The sequence below is a fragment of the Pelodiscus sinensis genome, chromosome 16, assembly GCF_049634645.1.
Source record: "Pelodiscus sinensis isolate JC-2024 chromosome 16, ASM4963464v1, whole genome shotgun sequence".
NCBI classification, from domain to species: domain Eukaryota; kingdom Metazoa; phylum Chordata; order Testudines; family Trionychidae; genus Pelodiscus; species Pelodiscus sinensis.
In genome coordinates, this window is record NC_134726.1 from 32,984,836 (window position 1) to 33,008,305 (window position 23,470).

Here is a 23,470-nt window from a genome sequence, read left to right on the forward strand (position 1 = left end):
ACAGCTCCCATTGGCTGCGGATTATTTTCCACAGCTCCCATTGGCTGAGAATGGCAGTGTCCCAGTCCAGGCTGCTTCCTGCCACTCCTGTTGACTGGGAATGGTGGTCCCTGACCAATGGAAGCTGCGTTCACCGGTAGCTGCTGCCATGCAGGTAAATATAGTGGCAGCAGCTTGCCAGAGGCTAAGCCTGATGAACCACTGTGTTATTGCCCATCCCTGTTCTAAATCACTCTTAGTTCGTGATGAAGGAAGTCCGTGTACCAGGCTTCCTGTTGCAAGGATAGGAAGTAAAATGGCAACTCTTACTGATTTACTAGAGCCAATCCTATTTGGTGGTTCATTTAAAATAATTGGTGTTTTCTAAAATGTATTTCAATGACCATTTAGCCGTTTCAGACATTAAGGTGTTATATTTTTAATTTATTCGTGGCTCTGGCTGCAAACTAGACCAGATAAATGATGAATGCAGCTGTTGAAAATAAGGAATTAATTTCTCTAGCTTTTAGGGTTTTTTTTTTTTTTTTTTTTTTTAATTAAAGCAATTGCACAAAAATATTTTCTGGACTGTATATTAAGGGCAGCTGGGATTTAAGAGCCATAATGTCAGTGGTAAGAAACGGGGTGTGTGTGTGTGTGTGTGTGTGTGTGTGTGTGTGTGTGTGTGTGTGTGTGTGTGCGCGCGCACGAACGTATGTACGTACACACACACAGGAAAGGGGGTTTGGTTTAGTGTGTGTACACACATACAGATGGAAGGAGATATGATTTATTTGCTTCACAGAGCATCACGTCTGAGGTATGCTCTTTAGAGGTGGCACTGTTGGTTTCACACCTGGTGTGTGTAAGGCAGAGAGAAGACGTCCATAGCCGTCATAGACATAGACGGCATAGACATGATAGCCGTTTTCAGGTATCTAAAAGGGTATCATAAGGAGGAGGGAGAAAACTTGTTCATCTTGGCCTCTGAGGATAGAACAAGATGCACTGGGCTTAAACTGTAGCAAGGGAGGTTTAGTTGGACATTAGGAAAAAGTTCCTAACTCTCAGGGTAGTCAATCGCTGGAATAAATTGCCCAGGGAGGTTGTGGAATCTCCATCTATGGAGATATTTAGGAGTAGGTCAGATAAATGTCTATCAGAGATGGTCTAGACAGTATTTGGTCCTGCCATGAGGGCCCATGACCTCTCGAGGACCCTTCCAATCCTATGATTCTATGATAGCATGAGCATGAAATCAAGCAGCTAAACCAATGTACTGCCTGTTTCTTGGCTGGAGGCAGAAGGGGTAAGGACTCTGGGGGTTATATGCTTGATAGATATGTGTGGGCTGAAGGCTTTGAAAGCAAAAGCAGGCTGGAAGATTTATTGGTTCTAATGTAGGATGGCTGTGACTTGAGCAATTTCAGTACACCTCACAAGCAGTACCTCTGTTTCCAAATTAAAGGCCTGTGGACAGAATTTCCTAGGACTGAACTCTGTTTCCTGAAGTTAGGGAGGCTCAAGAGCCTTGGCTCAGGTAAAGAGTGGCTTTGTTACCTCTGTTAAGCTTTCAGGGAGAATGTGCCCTTGTTCAATGTTCAGTCCCCATTTTAAGACAAGATCATGAAAGGAGATTGAGCTGAGGGGAAGGTACAGGGATGTTAATGGTTAACAGGTAAGCCTCACCCTTTAATGGCTTGCCAGTTATGGTTAACCGGTGGGGGCTGGAGCAGCACCCCACTTGCCGAGAAGGGCTGCTCCAGCTTCATGGGCCCCCAACCTACCCCACTTGTTTAATCAGTTAACTAATTAAATGGAATTTTACATTCCTAGTTCTGGGTGCACACATCTAATGGCAGACCCTATAGAAACAATCTGAATGTTGCATTCTTATACAGAATGATGCCTTTAGAGAATAAAATTAGTCCTGTGGCACCTTAGAGGCTAACAGATTTATTAGGATGTAAGCATTCATAGGTATAAAAACACTTCATCAGATGAATTAGAGTGGAGTTTACAGAGGTAGGAGTATTTATCGCCTCTGTAACGTCCACTCCTATTCATCTGTTGAAGTGGGTTTTATCCACGAATGCTTATGCCCCAGTAAATATGTTAGTCTCTAAGGTGTCACAGGACGGCTCATTGCTTTTTCAGATACAGACTAACACAGCTACCCCCTGAGAATTTACAGAATACAGTGCTGCAAGTTGTAAAGGGAGAAAAATCCATTTCAAAGATGGTTGCATGGAGCGGGTTCCAGAGTGGGGCTGTTAGTCAGCAATGAGGATGCATTGGAGGTCCAGAAATTCTTATTTCCTTCATTGTAACTTTGAGTCATACATGATACATCAATCTGCTGACTTGGGTTGGACCAGGTTATAAGCTGGGCCAGGAAGGAGAGGGAAGAAACTGCCACAAGGTCAAAAAGCTAAGCTTCAAGTGTTAAAAACATGGCTTCAGGTTTCTTCAGTGCTCATTCAGTGATAACTGCATTCCTATTGTGCTTGTCAGTACAGGCAGTCCCCGGGTTACGTACAAGATAGGGACTGTAGGTTTGTTCTTAAGTTGAATTTGTATGTAAGTTGGAACTGGTACATATTGTAGGGGAAACTCTAGCCAAACATTTTCCAGAGCTCAGTTTTATTCTCCAACACCTCGTTTCCCTCAGTCCTTTATTCTCAAGCTGAGGTGTCTGCTGAGAAAAGCCGCTCCACGTCTCCCTGGTCTGCTGGGGGGGGGGGAGGGGGGGCGCTAGCTTCGCGTCTCCCTGGTCTGCTGGGGGGAAGCAGCTAGTGTGGGGTTGCCTCACCCCGTTTGTAAGTAGGGATCCGATGTAAGTCGGATGCATGTAACCCGGGGACTGCCTGTATAGCAGTCACAGCCATACACTTGCTGTGCTGAGTGACCACGTGCAGGTGAGAAGGGCTCAGATATGCACTGCTGCTGACAGTCAGAGGCCCTTTGGGATGCTGACTTGACCCCGTATGCCACCAGCCAGGCATACTGTAGTTTGTAGGTAGAAATGGACAGCGCCTCACATCCGTGACGGCGAGGAGCTGCTGTTTAAAAATGGGTATAAACCAGAGGAAAAAAGGTATGTGACATTTCTGCCTGCCTCCCTGTCTCTGGGCTCCCAGGCAATAGCGCTGTGGAGCTGCTAATCTCTCTCTCAGCAGGAAGTGTGGTGTGGGGCTGGTGGCTGGGCAGGAAATAACTGGAACACCAGGCTAGATAGTAGGACTTGTGATAGCTGAAAAATAACCCCTGTTCTGACTGAAAAACATAGTGGTTTGTCGGGGAGGGAGAGGGTATGCCCAAACTCACATGTTCCTCTTTCCCCTCAGCGTATAATCTGCTTTCTACTTACATAAAGCCCGTCTTTGTCTAAACCAGCTGAGCTCTTGAGGAGGTGCCCGGGGTGGTAGGCTGTGCTCATTGTTTCTAGCCAGGGGAATTTTTCAGGTAATAGTCGCCTTCTCGCAAATGGAACCTTGTTGAAATGCAACTTGATGGGTTCTAGAAGGCTCAGAGTCCTGAGTCTAAGAAGGTCTTCTGGGCAAGAGTTCAACACACATGGCTCCTTGGCTCCAGGCCCTCTTCCATGTTCCCTGTTGACTGACCCAGTTAGGGCAGCTTTGCCAAAAGCGGGCACATTGATCAGATGAGAATTTACTCTTGGCTCTGCTTTCCAAGATCCAGAGCCTGGCTGGGCTTCAAAGCTTCCCCTCTCTGGGGAGGTTTGCTGCCCTCTGAGGTGCTGACAGTTTTTGAAACGTTGCTTTGAGGGGAAAGCCACCCTCCAGGCTGAAGAATGTAGAGCCCAGTGCAGTGTTCCACTTGAAGTGGGGTCCAGGGCCAGCTGCTCCCTGCCATCCTGATGGAAATGCTTTGTGGCTGAAACTGATTTTTCCAGTCCTTGAAGATGAAAGGGAGAGGAGGGGTTGGAGATGTGCATTTCTTGGATATGAAGACACGACAGAGGAAATGTTTGTGGAGAGGTCCAAGCAGGTAGCCTATATGTTCAGCGTCAGAGTACAAATCCACCGAAAGTTTTTAGAATGCATGTTCAACACCCTGATTGGTCAAAATATCACTGCTTCTGCCCCAGAGGTGGCTGCATTGTTAGCTGGCTGTGGGAGGTGTTGTGATCCTTGGAGGGAGGGAGTATTGTTATAATCTTGTAAGATCCTTAACCAACAGCCGTGTAATGAGACATCTTAGACACATATGTGGCAAAGATGTCTACAACTCCTGTTGGTCTGTACTGAGACGGTTCTGTCGCAAGTGACAACACTAGCCTTGCACAAGCATTCTTGTCCTTGATTGGGTCAAAATGAAGTGAGTTTGCTGGGTCTCAGTAGCCCCTCCAGGAAGCTGATCCCAGTTAGAATCTATTTCAGCCTGAGCTCTTTCTGATCGATCTCAAATGCTGCATGGGACAGCATCCCTCAGTCCTGAGGCACAAGAGCCGGCAGTGGGTGTCGCAGTCAGGGCTGGCGTATGGTGGCTGAGCTGCAGGTCTGTTATGCAAACGCACAGTTAAAAGCGCTGGTACTGTGCTGTGTCCTAGGCTGCCAAGCTGGGAGGGGCAGTTCCTATTGGAAAAGAAAACACAGCAAAGCAAAGAGGCCTCTGCCCCGTTGATCTGCTTCTTCTCTGGGTCCATATGCTTCCATCATTTGTGAGCTTACCTTGGCGCTCTTTCTCCAGCTGGATGGAGAAGGCAATATGGGCCGTTTCCTGGTCTCTCCATTGGGCAAGCATATTAAAGACATTTCCCATTTCTTTCTCAGAGCGGTGCTAGCTGCCTTGCTTAAGAAAGCATTGAATTAGCCTGCCCTACTTAAGAGCAGCATTTAGACCTGCCAGCATTTGAAATGTACAAGTCTGATCATTGAAGGAGGGCAAATACGCTTCCTCTTTGTGAGTGCATTGAAATGCCATGTGGCTTAGGAGCTTGGGGTAACGTGGTCCATGTGTTCCCAGACAGGGAACCATAGGTTTTCCTGCCTATGGTAAGTTGGGATGACTGGCGCGAGGCCATAGAGAACATGCAATGATAACCAAGTGTCTTTCCTGTTCTCTTCAGGAACCTGGCCCCGCTAAGATGGCTGTCACCAGTAGCAACATTCCTAATGCAGAGAAGGTCCCCACAACTAAGTCCACATTGTGGCAAGAAGAAATGAGGGGCAAAGATCAACTGGATGGGAGCAGTAGCATCAGCCCAGCCCAGAGCCCCATGCAGAGCCAGGCCATGCCTGCCAGCTCCTTGAAGGAACCTGTGATGGAAAGCAAAGAAGGTAAGGATCAGACGGACGCTGACATACTTGTGCTCCTCTACCCTGGCAGTCTTCAGTGCCTGATTGAGGGGAGCTTTCTTTTTTACCCTAGCTAGTGACTTAGAGCAGGGCCTGAGAGATTGTTGGTCAAATCACCTCAAACGCTTACCTTACCCCTCTGAAAGGTGTTCTCTAATACCTTCCCTCTCTGACAGGGAGGTTGTGAAATCTGCTGTTTGTCAAGTGCTATGATATCTGCTGATGGAAGTGCTTTAAAAGTGTCAAATGCTATTATTAATGGCTGATTAATCCCTAGTTGTTACTAGCAGTGGAAGGTTTTCCTGCAGCAGTTTTTGATTTTATTGCATAGCTTGACTGGAGTGATGTGGCTCTCCACATTGAGAGTTTGGCCTAAACTTACTCTCATTTAAAATGTGAATAGAAATGTTTTCCTGTCTTTGTGTATTTATTTACAAACATAACTACCTGGGTAGATAGTGCAGGCATGGACTTGGGCTTGTATCATTGTCGTGAATTGGACAAAGTCCAAAATAAGAAGAAACTGACATCAGTGGTGAAGAGAAAACTAGATTCCCCTCTTATCCTGTCTTCCACCCACACTTTGAATACTCTTAATACAGTGGGAATAGCTCAGCACAATGCCAGCCTACACGTTTGTGAAGAGTGCAGTAAGAATGTTAAGTGGCAGGTAATTCACTAATCATGTAGTCGATAGAATTTTTATTACCTATAGGATTAGTTGATAAGAGAAGAAGCACTCAGACCCAGTTTATGCCCGGTCTGGGAGCTACCACTGCTGCGGATCTGCAGTGTAAATGTAGTAAGAGCCAGGGGGGTGGATGGGCAGCCTGGCTTCTAGTACATTTGAACTGAAGAGCTGCAGCTGGGGTAGGTCCTGAACCTGGCATGAGCCAAGACTGAGCAAGTCATGGACAGGGATGCATTAACATGTGTGTTGTGAGCAAGACATGAGAAGTCATTCTTCCGCTCTACTCTGCGCTGGTTAGGCCTCAGTTGGAGTATTGTGTCCAGTTCTGGGCACCACATTTCAAGAAAGATGTGGAGAAATTGGAGAGGGTCCAGAGAAGAGCAACAAGAATAATTAAAGGTCTAGAGAACAGGACCTATGAAGGAAGGCTGAAAGAATTGGGTTTGTTTAGTTTAGAAAAGAGAAGATTGAGGGGGGACATGATAGCAGTTTTCAGGTATCTAAAAGGGTATCATAAGGAGGAGGGAGAAAACTTGTTCATCTTGGCCTCTGAGGATAAAACAAGAAGCAATGGGCTTAAACTGCAGCAAGGGAGGTTTAGGTTGGACATTAGGGAAAAAGTTCCTGACTGTCAGGGTAGTCAAACACTGGAATAAATTGCCCAGGGAGATTGTGGAATCCCCATCTCTGGAGATATTTAAGAGTAGGTTAGATAAATGTCTATCGGGGATCGTCTAGACCCGTGGTCCCCAACCTGGTGCCCGCGGGCGCCATGGCGCCCGCCGGGCTCTTTACATGCGCCTGCGGAGCCGTGGTCCTCAACCCGGGTGCGCCGCCCTGGCCCTGGCCCTGGCCCTGTGGGGGGGGGGGGGGGGGGGCGGGCATGCGGCTGGGGGGGGGCCGCCCCCGGGCGGGCAAGTGTCCCCACCCCCTGGCGCCCGGCAGGCGAACGGCCACGCCCCCTGGCGCCCGGCAACCTGAAAAGGTTGGAGACCACTGGTCTAGACCGTATTTGGTCCTGCCATGAGGGCAGGGGGCTGGACTCGATGACCTCTCGAGGTCCCTTCCAGCCCTAGTATTCTATGATTCTGTCCGCAGGAGGGCCCAGCAGAGAGATGTACCTCCCCCCCTTCCTCTCTGTGGACAGGGGCTACTGCCAGAGCAGCCTCTACCCACGGTGAATCTGGGCCCGGCTTGTGCCGGGTCTGGGACCTACCTCTGCTGCAGAGGTACCAGCGCAGGGGTGGGGGCAAGTGGCACTGCAGAGATGGTGCTGAGGGGGATAAGGCTTTTAAGCCGACTCCCCCCAGCACCGGCTCCTGCTTCCCCCCCTTTACTGCCTCTCATAGAGGCAGCAAGGGGGGGAATGCAAGTAGTCAACTCAACTAACTGATAAGCTGAGGCGTATTGGTTAGTCGACTGCTCGCTTACATCCCTAGAGTGCAGCATTCTGTGGGGTGGTACCGAGGGGAAGAGGGATAACTGTGAATAAGGATATGAACTTCAGAAAGGGAAAAATCTGGATAAAGTACTGGAAGACAGAGGCAAGGAGAGGGATGGGATGACTTCACAGGGCTTTTGCTTCTCTTATGGATGTGATTCCAAGGGAAGGAAATTTCCTTTGGCATAAATGAGCTTTTGAATATTGATCATGCTCCTTTATACTAGCTGCTAGCTGAACGATTCCCAAACTAAGGCAGCCCACCAGCTGCATTTTGCTTTAATTTGCATCCCACCCAGAATCCTAATGCAAAATCAGATGCCATTTTCCTTTGCTGCTGCCACCGCCTCCTCTTCCTCAACCATCTAGAGCAGCCCTCTCAGCCCAGTTCTGTGGGACAGGAGCAGTTGCTGCTGGGCAAATGTGAGGTGGGCTCACTCCCCCTCCCCCACCCAGTGGCCTCTCCTCTGGACTGGACCGATGACCCATCGACAACTTTCCGGTGGATTGGGGAACAGTGCCGTTAAGGGAAGCCGAGAGGCACTTGCCTGCAGTTGGCCCTGTGTTATTGCCAAGCACCAAGGTGCTGCTTCCTCCCCCCCAACCCTATATCAGAGCAGCTGTTTACATTTTGTCTCCTCTGATTAGTCCATGGAAGCTGCTCAAGTTTGCAGTATTGTTCTAAATGAAACAATAGGGGTCCGGGCTTTCTTCCTGCTTTGTGTTCTGTGTTCCCCTTGGATAAATCAGGGTGGAGGTGGGGGGAAGTGGAGTCTGTTTCCTTTATCTGCATGGTCTGAGTGGCTAGCTAAAGTGATTTGTTTTCCTCCTTGCTCTCTTGGGATTAGCTAATGGAAGAGGACTGCTCCCTTTGTGTCTCTGTGAATTAGCTGGTGTCAGCAGAGCCCTCATTTGGATGAATCAATAAGCTTTTGCCCTTGACACCTTGAGATGAGGCCATGGGCAGGGAGTGGGGGTGAGAGAGAGAGTGTGCGTGTGTGTGTAACTCCCACAGGTTCTGCCTTTCGTTCACTTGTTTTTTGGTTGGAGAAAACAAAATAATTTATCATCAATCTTATAATCTTCAGAATGGATGGGAAAGTCGCTGCTGGAAGTAGACCACACATCCACACCCAGTCAAGTCTGCCTGGATCAAAACCGTTTTCTCTACATTCCAGACTTACACACGTATTACATGTGGAGAATCTTCTAGTGCAGGGGTGGCCAACCCATGGCTCGCAAGCCACATGTGGCTCTTCTCCCCCAAAAGTGTGGCTTGCGAAGCTGTTCTTGCAGCCTCCACCCCCGGCTCCCCTGTGCTCACCGGGGCAGCAATTCAGAATGGTGCCCAAGATGGCACCTGTCGACGAGTGCCTGATATGGTCAAAAAACCTAAGTTTGTTTCTTAAGGGGCAACATCCTTTTTTTAAATCCCCCCCCCCCCCCCCCTTCCTTGACAATTCTGGTGCGGCTCTTCACATTTTTTCTGCCGCTGTTTTGGTTCTTTGTTAAATGGGTTGGCCACTCCTGTTCTAGTGGCCAAGAATTCAGGAAGTGCAGTGGTTAGATGCAGGATACTTTTACCCTTGAAAACAAATGACTCTGCTGGGGTGAATGCAAAACGGGAAGTGTTCCTCTTGCTTTCTATAGCCAGAGCAGTGGGGAAGCTTTGGTGCAAAGGGATTCCCTTTCCTGAATGCCCTTGTCTTTGCTGGCTTAGTGACTGGTGGGCACTAACTTACTCTGGCAAAAGAAGGCATGCTGCTGTTGTTCATTTTCACTCAGATGGAGGGCCTGGTACCTGAATTGTAGCTGAGGCTTCAGTCTTCTCCTACCTCTCCATTTTGTCTGGGGAGGAAGAAATGAGGAGCTGTTGATGGAGCCAAGCTTCCCTCAGCTGTTAATGCACCTTCCACTCTCTTGTTCAGCTCTCACGACCCTTTTGCTTTACTGGAATGAGACACCATCAAAATTGATTTCACATGTGATTAGGAAATGCATTGGTATTGTGGGCTGAGCCATGGAGTTTCTTCTCACATGGCCCCAGCCCCTTGTTAAAAAGCCTCCTCTTTATGTGTTAAGAAAACAGCCACTCTTCCCTGTTGTGTCCCACCTCCCAGACTCTATGGCGGCCGTGTAGGTCAGATCATTGCATGCTGGGACACAGAGCAATAAGGGGAGGCTTTCTGGGCACTTCTGCAGTAGGATGACTCCTGACCGGAGATGAGAAGCTGGCTGGACAGTTGCTGGCATTCTGCTAGCTACATTCCCGCTGCTGTGGAAGCCTCTGTTGTCATTGGTCAGCTTTTTCCCTGCTGTAAAGATGTCAAAACCACCCATCCCCACGTACATCTTTGGGAGCTTCACATGGGGCGCTCAGTAATCCAAGTGTGAAATGCTGGTGATTGGTGAGTCCTAGTTTGCTACCTCTCAGGTCATTTGCCACATTGCAAAAGCCCCTGTTCTTCTTATCAACCTTTTTGGCAGGTGTGGGCATGGAAGCCAAAGATGCAATGGATCGTGAAATTGAGCTCCCAGTTTCCCTCGGGAGGAGAGTCTTTCAGGTCAGGTTTGGATCTGGGTCCATAGGCAGTGAATGTAATGCAGGAAGTGGTGGTTCCTTCCTGTTTTGTGGAGACCAGACAGTTTGTGTTGAAGTCCTCTCTTATTCAAATGCAGGGGAGGCAGAATCACGTTTGGAACCAAGCGTAGCAACCTCCGCCCAACTCCTTCCTCTTGTTTTCTGCTCCGTCTTGTAGATGAGAGCGCAATGAATGGCGACCGGATAGACTGCGGGCGGAAGGCGCGTGTTGAGAGCGGTTACTTTTCCTTGGAAAAGACCAAGCAAGACTCGAAGTTGGAAGAGCAACAGTTGCCACCTCCACCATCCCCACCCAGCCCCAGCACTCCAAACAACAGGTACAGTTACCCCAAATCGCCCTCCCAGGAGCACAGCCACCCCTTTCCTTCCCCAGGTACCAGCTCAAACAACCGAATGGTTTCCAGCTTCTCCCTCAACTCCCTGGATTCAAAGAGCACTTACCCCATGGGGAAGGACTGCAGCAGCAGAGACAGGGGAAGGGGAGCAGAAAGACCGGACCGCTCCCTTTCCTTGAAAGCCAGTCGGCAGTACGCCACCCTGGCCGATGTCCCCAAGGCCGTTAGGATCAGTAACCGGGAGGCCTTCCAGGTGGAGAGGAAACGGCTGGAGCAGAGGACCCGGGCCCGCAGCCCCGGAAGGGAAGAGGTGGCCCGGCTCTTCGGCAATGACAGGAGGTAAGGGACCAGTGGCTGTTCTGTTTCTTAACTTGTTTGACTCTGACCACTTGGTGGTGGTTGCTCTGTTCGTAAAGCAGCAGCTGCCAGGACTGACGTGTCCCCTCGTAGCCTGCTGCAGACTGTAGTCTTGAGCTCAAATTTGTACCAAAGCCATCTTTCTGAGTCTCCATTCTTTCTAGACTCCCATTCACTCTCAACTTCATATACAGGCCGTTCCTATAGCCACCAGGAAGTGCTCCTGGAGTAGGCATCGCAAGGACATCCATTCCATGTTAACCAGCTAAGGATGCAATCCCCTACTAGTCTCAGCATGTGTTAGCAATGGTTCTGGATAGATCGTTCTCTTGGGGCAGTAGGCTTCACCTTCCTCCAGCAAGCTGCCCTAGGATGTTCTTTAGTATCTCCCTCCTCCTGCATTGTGGCAGCTGGCACCATTAATTAGAGTATCCCTATAAGCACTGTTGGGGCCATGTGTGTTATGCAGCAATCTGATGAAATGAAAGAGGGTTCCAAGAGTCACAGTGTTAATCTTGGCGAGACAGGAGTTGGCTGCCACCAATGCAGGACTGAGTGGGTGGCAAAACAGCTTACTGGATAAGGCTTTGCAACCTGCGCACATGCATGCGCACAGTGAACACATGCTTGGCTTTCCTGGGGTTAAGGAGGCCCAGTGGGGAGGGAGGATAGATTTAACTTGCCCTTAAAAAGCTCCATTTATGTGATGAGGACTATGGAGTAAGCCATGAGAGAAGGGCACTGGGCTAGAGGGTTGATTGTCAGTCTGATTTGCTTGCACTTGGGTTCCTGCAGGCATGTTCGCTCTAGCATGATGTCACCGAGCACTTGTGGTTTGCTTTTCGCATCCCCTAGAGGACTGTTTTCAGGCCGGCCCACAATTAATGCAGGCATGAAGCTGCACTGCAAAGCATAGCAGCAGCTATTGCATAAGCAACCCTGCTTTGCATTCTTGTTCCACTTCATTTAGATTTACAACCGAACCATATGTGTATCTAACCTGTACTCAACCAAGCAGTGTGTTGCTTAGCTGCCTGGCTACAATCTGGGCTGGAGGATGGGACTCAGAGACCACAAAATCTTGGCTTCCTTCCCCCACCTGAGGTCACAGCCCTTTCTGTGCTTGTCAAGAAGGATGCTCCATCCTGCTATGCTGGGTGGAGAAAGAATAGTAATTCTTGGTTTGTGACTTGAGCCTCTAAATGAATGTGTGATCATTTCACCTGCTAATGGTGGGGTCATAGCAACTTTTTCAGATGACTGTATCCCTTTCAGGTTTTCCTTGTGTACCTCCAACATTCACCTCCCTGAAAAATTACTTGTTTACAAAACCAGACTTAAAAATTCAAGTGTCAGAGCACACAATTCCTGAAAAACTTCTTCTCATTTTTACCATATAATTATAAAATACATTGAAATATAAATGTTATACTTACATGTTAGTGTACAGTGTACATATAGCAGGGATGTAGAAAACATTTAAAAGAATAACCTTTTAACCATTAAAAATCTTAGCGGTTACTTGCGCTTTGGGCTCTGCAGTATAAGGCTTATACTACACAGCCTGCAGCGTGGGGTGGTAGCTGGCGCGCACCATCAGAAGAGTTGAACCGCAACCGAAACAGGTAAGCTGATGCTTATCAGTTAAATGGTTAAATTCTTACATCCCTAATACATAGCAGTATAAACTAGTTGTCTGTATCAAATTTTAGTTTGTACTGAGTTTGCTAATGATATTTTGTAGCCTGTTGTAAAATTAGGCAAATAGCTAGATGATTTGATGTACCCCATGGAAGACCTCTGCAAGCCCCCAAGGATATATGTATCCCTGGTTGAGAATATATTCTACAACACTGGCTTGTAGAATATAATAGGTCGTCTGCTGCTACTACTAGCTAATAGTTCAGATACTAGAGACTTGTGTTCTTTTGGAGCTGAAACTCCTGAGCCTTGGTGTGAGGCTGTTTAGCTGAAAGCAGTGATGTATGTGCAGCTCTGGATTCAATAGCTTTTTAGGATGGTTACTTCTGAACAGCTAGTGTTGCGAGTGGGGGCACTGGTTTGCAAATGTGTGTCCAAACAGGGGCATAGGGAAAGGACATGGAATGTCTGAGGGAGACAGGCATACAGAGAACAGATACCTGGGAGAAGGAGGATCTCAGGGTATGTCTACACTACCCCCCTAGTTCGAACTGGGGGGGGTAATGTAGTCATACGGAGTTGCAAATGAAGCCTGGGATTTGAATTTCTTGGGCTTCATTTGCATAAAGCCGGCCGGCGCCATTTTTAAATGCCGGCTAGTTCGGACTGCGTGCCGCGCGGCTACACGCGGCACGAACTAGCTAGTTCGGATTAGGCTTCCTAATCCGAACTAGCTGTACACCTAGCTGCTACTAGGTATTATCCTTTTTTATTTCAACCCTACTGATTTCTGGTTGGTGGGTTCCTCCTCCAAGAGGAAAGTTCATTACATGCCATCCCTTTATTTCCTGAGCTCTTGAGGCAATTAGTCAGCACCAGGAGATTGTATTTTATTGCTGGGTTGACATTGATGAAAACTCCCGTATGTTATGTCTAGTCAGCTTATTGCTTTTACTTGAAATTACTTTCTTCTGCCTCTAGGGCGTGGAGGCAGATGCATGTCTCCTGTGCTTTTGCTTTTATTTATCTATTTTAAAAAACGTACTTTATACTGCCCAGGATCCCATTGGCACAGTGGGAGTGACAAGAGTGGGTGTCTTTATTGTTTGATTTCTGAGACTGCTGGAAAAGGCTTGTTTATTTTAAATCTTTTCTCATTGTTGCTTACCATATTTGAGGGGCGGGTGGGCTAATATCCTGACCAACTGGGCTACTTTTTGTCATACACACAGATTGTGACAGTCGCGCACACAGAAGGCCTTTCTATTATCCACCTACCCCACACACCCTTTCCAAAGTCCTGACTGTTGTTTCCTTTTCCTCTCTGCCTGCAGTCAGCGCCAATAGAAAAGAGATTTGTTTGAGAACGATGAGGCAGCAGCGTCCCCCCACTTCCCTCTTGCTTTTATTTAAAGAGACGTTCTCCAGTGTCTTTAAAAAGTTTTACTGAACCTTTTTTAAAGAGACAAAGTTTTGAGATTTGGGAACAGGGGTGGATTTTTGAGGGGAAGAAAGGAAGTTGATGCCACATTCTGACAGTGCAATGTGGGACTGATCTCTCTTCACCAGTTCGTGAAGTGGGCTGTACTAAGGATGTAAATGTGCAACTGTTTAAAACAGTTAACCTTTCCACTACAGTTGCATGCTGACTCCCTGGGAGCCTGTAGCATGTATAACTACTAGACTTTTTAGCAGTTACATGGTTCACAGACTCATAGGCTCACTGGCTACGTCCAGACCGGCATGATCCTCCGCAAATGCTTCCAACGGAAAAGTCTTGTTATGTTTTTAAATGATTTTTTACATCCTAGGCTAGAGGTAGAGTGAAATTGACAAATCTCTAGTTTCATAGCAAAGTCGGGGGGAGGGAGTAAAATTTAAACAAATAGCATAAATGGTCAGGGATGAGGAGTAGAGGCTTAAAACGCTTCAAGTTTCAATGATCTAAGATGATGAAAGTGACAGAGAATTGTTCCAAAATATTTAACGTGATGGTTACTGCCGACAAAGATGGCAGAAGCATGAATGTGAGAATTAGAGAAGAGTGTTTCCCAAATTAGTTGGTAGGATAAGTGATTATCTCCTCTTCTTTTGGGGGACAGAAAAGGGATCAATTCCCTTTTCAACAGCACCTCCTTTTATGGCCATATGTGGGACGGGAACAAGGCCTCCTTCAGTCCCCCTTGATCAAACAGGAAGTGCTTGGGAAGCATCATCATGGACAATGATGGAATCGAATAAAGGGACTCCAAGAGGGTCATGTGAAAAGAAGGGGAGTGGGGAGGTGGCAAGGAACACAAGTGCAATCCGTGGCTTTGAAAAAGATTGCAGCTAGTTATAAATGAGAACTCAATGATCTAGGTGGTTTTGGGCAGGAGAGGTCCCATTTTCCTCCGGCCAGGGAACCCCAGTATTTTAAATGCTTAGATGGACTTGGCTGGAGAGAGCTGGTTTAGCACTGGACTCGAGAATTAACATTTCCTGACTCTCTGCTTGGCTTGGCTGCTTTTTAATTTGATTTACTTAGTTTACATTTTATTAACAAGTTTTTTTTCTGTGTTGAATCTGTGCCATTTGGGGGTTTAGCTCTTGTGAAATTTTGCTTCTCAGACTGCAAGTGCCAGGTTTTTTTTTGTGCTTCAGAGCATTTTGAATTATCCTATCCAGTAACACACTAACAGTTACAACATCTCATTTTATGCTGGGAATTTACCTAGAATTATTCAGCCCTCATGTTGACCCCAGTGAAACCCCACGAAACAGCATCTTTGTCAATCAGTGAAACAAAATGAATTTGCTAATGGTCCTTTAGTATTTTTAGCTTTTCCTCTCCTCCTTCCATGCTGTATATGCACTAGAGACTGTGTAGCAATACCGATGCAGCTGTGCTGCTGTAAGATCTCTCATGAACCTGCTCTGTGCTGATGGGGAAAAGCTCCTTGTTAATACAATTAAACCACCCCCAATGAACAGCCTGTGTCAGAAGGAAAAGCTCTTCTGCTGATTGATACATTTCACTGGCATAAGTGATAGTGCTATGTTACTTGGGTGTGGTTTTTTCATTCTCCAGCAACTTAAGTTTTGTTAACATAAGTAGTAATGTAGACATGGTTTAATCATTGAAGGAGGTTTGGCTCTCCAGATGCAAGAGAATTATATACACCAATACCCAGTTTACCTAGTTAAGGCTGTTTTTCCTTTTAGTTGATCTATTTTCAAGACACCCCTTTTTTGTTTTGTTTCAAGAGATCCTATGCCACCTCCAGCACCACCAACTGTTCCAGCCCCCCTTCTCTGACCCCTTTACCGTTTTCTGTGAGGAGGGCCTGCCACATTCTAAATTGCTGCTTTATAAATATCTAAAGTGAACCCACCATTTCTGAGAAACTTTCAACACTGTTTTAGTACGTGTCTCAGATGATCAGTGTTTGAGCTCCCCCTGCCGGTGTGTAGTGATACATATGGTGTTTCTATATCTCTGCGCAGTCCAGCTCGCATTGCCAGGGAACAAAGAGAACAGGAAGTGAATCTAAGGCCCACGACTTTGTTTCTTTAGTTTTGGAGACCTAGTAAAAAGGAAATTATATGTATACAAGAGTCATTTGTCCCTGGTATAGGCCACAGCCTGGGCGTGAGTCAAGTAGGTGCCATAGGGTGGGTGGTGGCTTTTGTTCTACATTCCTTTGAGGTCTGAGTGGATGTACTAGTGCTTCTACTCTTTGTTGTTGGAATAGGAGCCCTTGCAGAGATGCTGAGCCCACAGATGTCTGAAAGGCTATTTATGTAATAAATATAATCCAAGGTCCTCCCTCAACAGGCACAGGAATATGGGCATCGCTCTGGAAACGAAAACCAGGACTGAGCAAGCCCATAAATGGTTTTAAGATCTCAATAGGGAATAAGCCAGTTGTCCAGTGTACACTGAAATATTATTATATGCAAGTGCTGTGTGTTCTCTACCTCCCCCGATGAATCCTTTAGCCTCAAACCCAGATTTCTGCAAAGTCGAATGGTAGATATGTGCAGGCAGGGCAGCCACACCCAGACCTCTCTGTTAGTGATGAACTTCCATTCAGTTTGGGACAGGGAAACTGGGTTCCCCATAAGAATTCAACCCCCTTTCCTCCTCCAATGTCTCCCCTCCCCTCCCTGAGTTCTCCTAGCTGCTAAGGAACCTTCAGACCCCTGGGTGGCCCCCCCGACAGCCTCCTCAACTGCCACAGAACCCTCAGATCCCGAGTGTGTCTCTGCCCCTCCCCCCTGACAGCCTCCTTAACTGCCACGGAACCCTCAGATCCGGAGTATCTCTCTCCCCCCCCCTCCCCCCCAACAGCCTCCTCAACTGCCACGGAACCCTCAGATCTGGAGTGCCCGCCTCTTCCCTGACAGCCTCCAACTGCCACAGAACCCTCAGATCTGGAGTCTCTTCTCCCCCCCCCCCCCCCCCCCCCCGCAGCCTCCTCAGCTGCCATGGAACCCTCAGATCCGGGGTATCTCCCCACTTCCAACAGGAATCCTTAGGGCCAGGGTGTTGTCTCCAACTCCTCCTTCCTCCTCGAATTGCTACAGAGCCCCCAGCCTGGGGGATGCTCCAGCCGGACACTCTCCTCTCAATTGCCACTTAGCTCTCAGGCCTGCAATGCTCTGTCTGATACCCTCTCCTCTCCAGCTGTCCCTGAGTCCTCAGGCCCCCAGTTCTCCCCTTAATACCCCATCTCAGGTACCAGGAGCCCTTATGCCTCGTGGCATTCCACCACCGATGCCTATTCCTATTCCCAGCTGCCAATGATTCTTCAGGCCCTGCTGTTCCACCACCTGACAGCTCCCTCTACTACTTTTGTGTGTTTGTTCCTAAGGCATCTCCCCAGAAATGACACGTGCAGGCCTTCGCTCCCTACCGCCTTGAATGCAATGTGTTTTGCAAGTTTGGATACTCTTTAACCAGCTGGAGAAAGTAAATGACCCTTACCCACACTGAAATAAATAAGAAAGTTTGGGAGACAACCTCTGCCCTTACTGATGGCAAGCAGGGAGCTTAGAGAGAACATAACTGGCTCCAGGTGGTAAAAGCTTAATTTATGCCCTGGATGAGGTGCTCCTATAGGGCTGGGCTACAAATACAGGCATTATTATGGGCAGTTTTTGATACAGCAAAAATTTTACTGCCCTTTAGTGAGCGAGGGCTTAAAGGTCGCTGGAATTCAGATGTGATGACTGACCACACAAGCTCTGCTCCTTGGGTTACCACAGTATCCTCTGAAACTGTGGTGTGGGCATGGTTTGGCGCTGGAAGTTTCATGTGGCATTTGCTCGCTGTATAATGTGTGTCATGATAGCCCATTATACTGCTACTCAGTGCTGATCTGTGGGGAGCTTTGAGGTTCTCTGCTTGGTGTGTGCACATGCTTGCTTATTAACCCTTAGGATTTTAAAGGAGGATCTTCTCATTGAGGCCTGGTTACAGTACAGCATTAAGTTGACGTAAGGCCCTCAAGTTGACCTAATTATGTCAGTGTCCATGCTAGAGCTTTGCTCCCAAAAATGTAAGTACCCCACTACACTGACCTAGCTCCAACCTTCATCAGAGGTGTAGGGCTTACATCAGCATAGTTAGGGGGATGCAGTGTCCCATGTTATGTTGACAAGAAAGCCTGGCTCACAGCTCAGGCTGTCATGTTGGGTGCAGGGGAGGGGATGGCGGGGAAGGTTCCCTCCTCCTAGCTGGGCTGCTAACCAGGCTTCCCACTCTCTGCTGGGGACCCTGCTACACTGAGGCTCTTGGCTCTCTGCTGGGAGCCCAGTAGCCACCTGGACTTCAGGAGCAGAGCAGGGAACTGAGAGCCAGGGGGAGCACCCGTGCTCCTGGCAAGGAGCTGCATGTGGAGCTCTGAGAGCCTGTGGAAGCGCTCCTGTCATAGACCTGCACCACTGGCAGAAGAAGAGTGTGAACATGAACCACTGCAGTGGCTGTACGTTGACCTAACATAGGTTGACTTAAGGTTAGACATGTAGACGTGCTCTGTGTTCTGAATTCTAACCACCTCTGATGACAGAAATTGAGACCTGCTATGGGATCAGAGTTAGATGTTTGCATATGTATTTCTCCTTCTTTTCAATAAATCAGAGCTGCCCTGAAATTGCAGATAAATTGTACTGATGGATTTTTCTCAAATGCTTTCTTCTAAGAGTCATCCCCCTGCAATCCCAATGCATACACCTTTGCTTTGAGAACAGAGGTCACCCACTCCTTCCTTTCATTTTATTAATGGTTTTCTTTGTAACTATTCTCTAATGAGGTAATTCCCTTTGCTGTCTCTCTGAAACACTCTCTCAAACTTTCTTGCAGCTAAATAATAAATGAAAACAACAAAACTCTTCCAATCAAAGATAATTATTTTAATTATAGATTTTGTTGTCAGTTTTTGTAGTTCCCCCTTTACTTCCATGTTGATTCAGTTCTGTAGCTTGTGTTTAGTGGCCTGGAGCAGATTAATAGCTTGCATTGAAGATGAGTTCCCAGGAACTAGTTTAAGAGAGTGAATGACACATCTCTTTAAATACTGCATACCTTCTTTGAAGTTTTGGAGCCAATGTTTGTAGGGGCAGGTTCACTTTCAGGAGCCTAAGGGTAGCTGTCCTCAGCCTAGGATGAACAGAGAATGAATTCATTTCAGATCTCTTGCATGCTCACCACATCTGTCGGCCAGAGCAATACCTTTCTCAAAATGTTTAGCCAATGGAGGAAACAATCTAATGATATTAACACTTGGTGCTGTGATTGGGTTGCAATGATTTCCCCCCCCCCCTTTTTTTTGGTAATGATATCTTGGGATGATTTTGCTTTTTTATTTATTTATTAATTTATATAGAGACATATAGATATATATTTCCTCTTCTGTTCATTCATTTTCCAGCCTTGTTTTCTTCCAGGTCTTGTTGCTCTCCACCTTCTCCTCCTGTGTTGCTGTGTGACGTGTCCTTTACTCCGCCTGCTTCGCTACCATCTCATCTCAATCTCGAGCCGTAGACAACTCGATGGTGCAGCCCCTTTCATGAGAAATCAACCTGCTTTTGATTTTGGTTTTTGGTTTTGTTTTTAATTTTCTTCAGAACTTCACCTGAAAGGGAGGAGACAGTGTTAATTCATGGGTCTCTTATTCCACGCTAAACTGAGTCTGAGAGAGGAGGCTGGGCTGGTGAAAGGGGCACTGTTGGCTTAAAAATCATGTATACAAAGAAATTCCCCTTACCTGTTTTACTAAGGGCTAGGCCCCAATCCTGCAGGCTGCATTGTGTGAGTGTATCTCTGCACTTATTGTGGGACCTTAATTGGTCTCTACAAAGGCCCAGGGTTCCATCCTGCAGTTTTCTGGATAGGGGCCTTACATGATTAAAATGGAGTGAGCTATTCTAAAATTTGATCAACTTTGAAAGATCAGACTGTCTCCTTACTGATGTTGTCTACGTTTAGCACTTTTCTTTTCTTTTCTAGTGAATGCAGACCTAGTAAACTCTTATTTCTAGTTGGTTTCATTGTCTGGTTCCTATAGTTTCTCTGTGCTGCCTTGTTTGGATTGCAACACAGCAAGAGAATGATTATGTTTTACTTTATAAAATTTGGTAAAAACTTATAAAACCCTATCCAACCTCACAGATTCCCTTTTAAAGAAAAGAATTGAAAATAATTGTTGGTAACTAAACAACTTGTTTCTCTGAATTGGCAGCTCTTTGATTATTATATTTTTATACATACATTGGAGATGAACATGAGCTAAAACCCTCAGATTCAAATGCTCCTGAGACTTGTGATTAAGAATTTAAGCCCGATTTGGATCCAGTATTGTGACAAGGCCCCATCTATCCGCTGGAGTTTAAAATCAGGGTCCAAATTATGCAGCTTGAGCTCCTTTGTTGCATATGTTAGTGATGGATGACGTTCTAAAAGGTTCCTTGGCTCAGATAAAAGCACCAGAGGTTGATCCTTATCTGAACCTCTTGGCAGTGCAAAATTCTTTTAAAAAATCTCTCACTACCCTTTGAGAATTCCAGTATTTTCTGTTACGGGGTTGGAATCATAGAACACTAGAAGTGGAAGGGACCTTGAGAGGTCATCAAGTCCAGTCCCCTACACTCATGGCCAGACCAAGCACCATCTTGATCATCCCTGACAGATGTCTATCTAACCTGCTCTTAAATATCTCCAAGGATGGAGATTCCACAATCTCCCTAGGCAGGAGTTGTCCCCTCTCAAAAGAGGCATCAAGATTGTTATTGGAGCAAGAGGTGACAAGTGTCCTGTATAAGAGGCCTTGCCGCTTAGTGCTGCAGTTGATGATTATTCAGTGCTGCAGCAAATAATCTCCTTCCATACAGGATATGCAGAGTGGAATTTTAGACTAAGAGGAAGTTGCAGCCTTCCTCTAACTAGTAGTTACTGCACTACTAGTTTGAATGTTTGTAGACTAGGACAGGTGCACCACCCTGGTGATAACCTTACACAATCTTACAAAAATGTACTTGCACACTTAATATATGCACTATGAGTAGTCCTACTAACAGTCAGTGTGATTACTCACAGAGCATAGCATTAAGCAGATAGATGAATCTTTGTAGGGTCAGAGCCCTGCTGTTTATATCGGAGTGACCAGAATCTATCCTTTTTCCCATTACGCTCTGAGAATGTTTCTCTGTACGTTTGTAAATGTTCTCAGTGGAACTCTGGTCTCTACTGGCTGGTTTGTTACTGAGTTGGAGAGTGAAGGGTCGAACACAGAACCAAAGATACTGAATACTCTGTGGTGCTGAAATGACTGGAGAAGGCTCGTTGGGGGGAAAAAAAATAGTTACTGCTGGTTTAGAAAATGATTTCAAGATTAAATATAAAGTGCTGGGGCAAGGAGCTCTCTCTGAAGCAACCCACCCTGCTGTATTAAATCCATGTGCAAATAGAAGGGGGTGGAAAAGGGCAAACAGAGCCTACTAATATTACAAAAAAACCTGTGTGGAGGTGGAACATCCTTAGAGCTCAGAAGCTGTGAAAGGTCAGACTGTCCGTATGAAATCTGCTACCTCTGGCTGAATGCATACCTGAGACCTAAAGAGCACTTTTTTCTGTAGCACATGATCAGCAAAGATTTCACCCCAATTTGATCTGACAAAAGCAATTAGTTCTCAGAGGCCTGAAGTCATGCATTCTGTAATCTTTCCTTTTGTCTTCAGAGCCTGCAGGTAAAATCCTGCCTGTCTAGTTGAGACCTGTTCTATGTTACGAATCCCCCATGTTTTCCAGCATGTAGGGGGAACTTGAATGAAAAGGCAGGAATGCACAGACTTGGACACGAGTGGTTTTTGCACAGTTCGGTAGGATGTAACCCTTGTTGCTGCTTCTGTGGGGAACCTCATGCTATGTGGGATTGTGTTGTGAATCGCAAAACAATTGCTGCTCTTGTGTTAAGTCAGCACCGGTTTCCTTTCTCTCTATGTTCCAGACGGTCCCAGGTAATTGAAAAATTTGAGGCATTAGATATAGAGAATGCAGAGCATATGGAAACCAATGCATCCGCAGGCCCCTCCCTTTCCAGCGAGACACGTCAGGGCAGGAGCGAGAAGAGGGTTTTCCCCAGGAAACGGGTAAGCTTTTCATTTCTCTGAAGTAGGATGAGGGCACTTGCCTATGATCTTGGAGGATGTGCTGTTGGCTGGCAGCTCATATTTAGTGCTCTCCCTAGTACAACAAAGATTTTCCTTGCTGCAGGCCCTAACTAGGAATCTGAGCATGGAGCACAGAGTCTAGGGGTTTTGGGACAACGGTGCATGTACCACAGCAGGCAGGCCTCAAGCAAACAACTGCTTGGGCATCAATACAGATTTGCTACTCGCTGCCCAGTCTCATTGCTTCCATGGTGAGAGAAGAGCAGAAGACAAATCACCTTTATTTCTCCCTCCTGGATAGGAAAGGGGAGGCATTGGGTCTGGCATGGAAAAGACCCAGCAGATGACAGAAGTATTAATAAAAAAATAAATTAACAAATAGAAGTATGTGATCGTATAGAAGAAAGTGAACTCTGACATACTGGAGTCAGTCTAGTGCCTTGGACTCTATATCCAGAAGAGCAATGTGCTTCTAAAACATGAAAAGAAAACTATGGTGTCAGCTCATTAATTTTAATTGTTGGGTCTAAGAAATATACCATGGGTCTTTCACATTGTGAGAGACGGGAGTTGCTGTTCTGGGTTGTTATTTTGGCAATCTGGGCTATTTGTCTCATTTCAGGACCTCACCTCAGAAACTGCAGCAGTAGGATCCATCCTGGAAGTCTCCTCTTCCCCTTTGTCTCCACACCGTAGAGCAAAATCACTGGATAGAAGGTCCACTGAGTCCTCCATGACGGTGAGCCCAAAAAGGTTTTTAATCCTATGCTAGCACATGGGAATTAAGGCAATGGCTTGGTGTGAATGGAAATGATACATCTCTTTCAGATGGTTAGCCTTCTGAAAGCTCCTCTGCCATTGCTCTCAACCACCATCAAGGACTTGGGGCCAAATTCAGATCTGATGTAAACTGCTGCAATTCCATTGATTTGAACCTAATATGAATTTGGCCCTTAGTATGGTAATAGCTAGATCTGGAAAAGAGAAATTCTGTCATTTATCTAACCCATCCCACTGCCAGGGCAGTAGAGATGTAGCGATCTAGAGAAGAGGTTTGTTTTCCTAAGAGCATTAAACAGATGCACTGTTACAGGCTGGGGACCGACTGGCTAAGTAGCAGTTCAGCAGAGAAGGACCTGGGGATTACAGTGGATGAGAAGCTGGATATGAGTCCAACAGTGTGCCCTTGTAGCCAAGAAGGCTAATGGCATATTGGGGTGCATTAGGAGGAGCATTTCCAGTATATCTAGAGAAGTGATTATTCCCCTTTATTTGCCATTGGTGAAGCTACATCTGGAGTATTGTGTCCAGTTCTGGGCCCTCCACTATAGAAAGGATGTGGGGGCTGGAGCACATGACCTAGGAGGAGAGGCTGAGGGATTTGGGCTTATTTAGTCTGCAGAAGAGAAGAGTGAGGGGGATTTGACAGCAGCCTTCAACTTCTGGAAGGGA

General features: G+C 46.7%; 1 protein-coding gene across 12 annotated transcripts in view; it reads left to right on the plus strand.

Annotated features, from left to right (window-relative positions):
• MPRIP (myosin phosphatase Rho interacting protein) overlaps positions 1 to 23,470 on the plus strand; it is a 191,260-nt gene that overhangs the window by 110,514 nt on the left and 57,276 nt on the right. For 5 of the 12 annotated variants that reach the window (XM_075899718.1, XM_075899719.1, XM_075899716.1 and 2 more), the window contains exons 6-10: positions 5,072 to 5,282; positions 10,192 to 10,351; positions 10,439 to 10,708; positions 21,856 to 21,997; positions 22,641 to 22,757. In XM_075899718.1, coding sequence (XP_075755833.1) covers positions 5,072 to 5,282; positions 10,192 to 10,351; positions 10,439 to 10,708; positions 21,856 to 21,997; positions 22,641 to 22,757 — 900 coding nt within the window. Of the gene's footprint in view, positions 1 to 5,071; positions 5,283 to 10,191; positions 10,709 to 16,816; positions 18,367 to 19,297; positions 19,406 to 21,855; positions 21,998 to 22,640; positions 22,758 to 23,470 lie in introns of those variants that run through there. The other 7 variants (XM_075899721.1, XM_075899722.1, XM_075899728.1 and 4 more) reach the window with 4 other exon arrangements.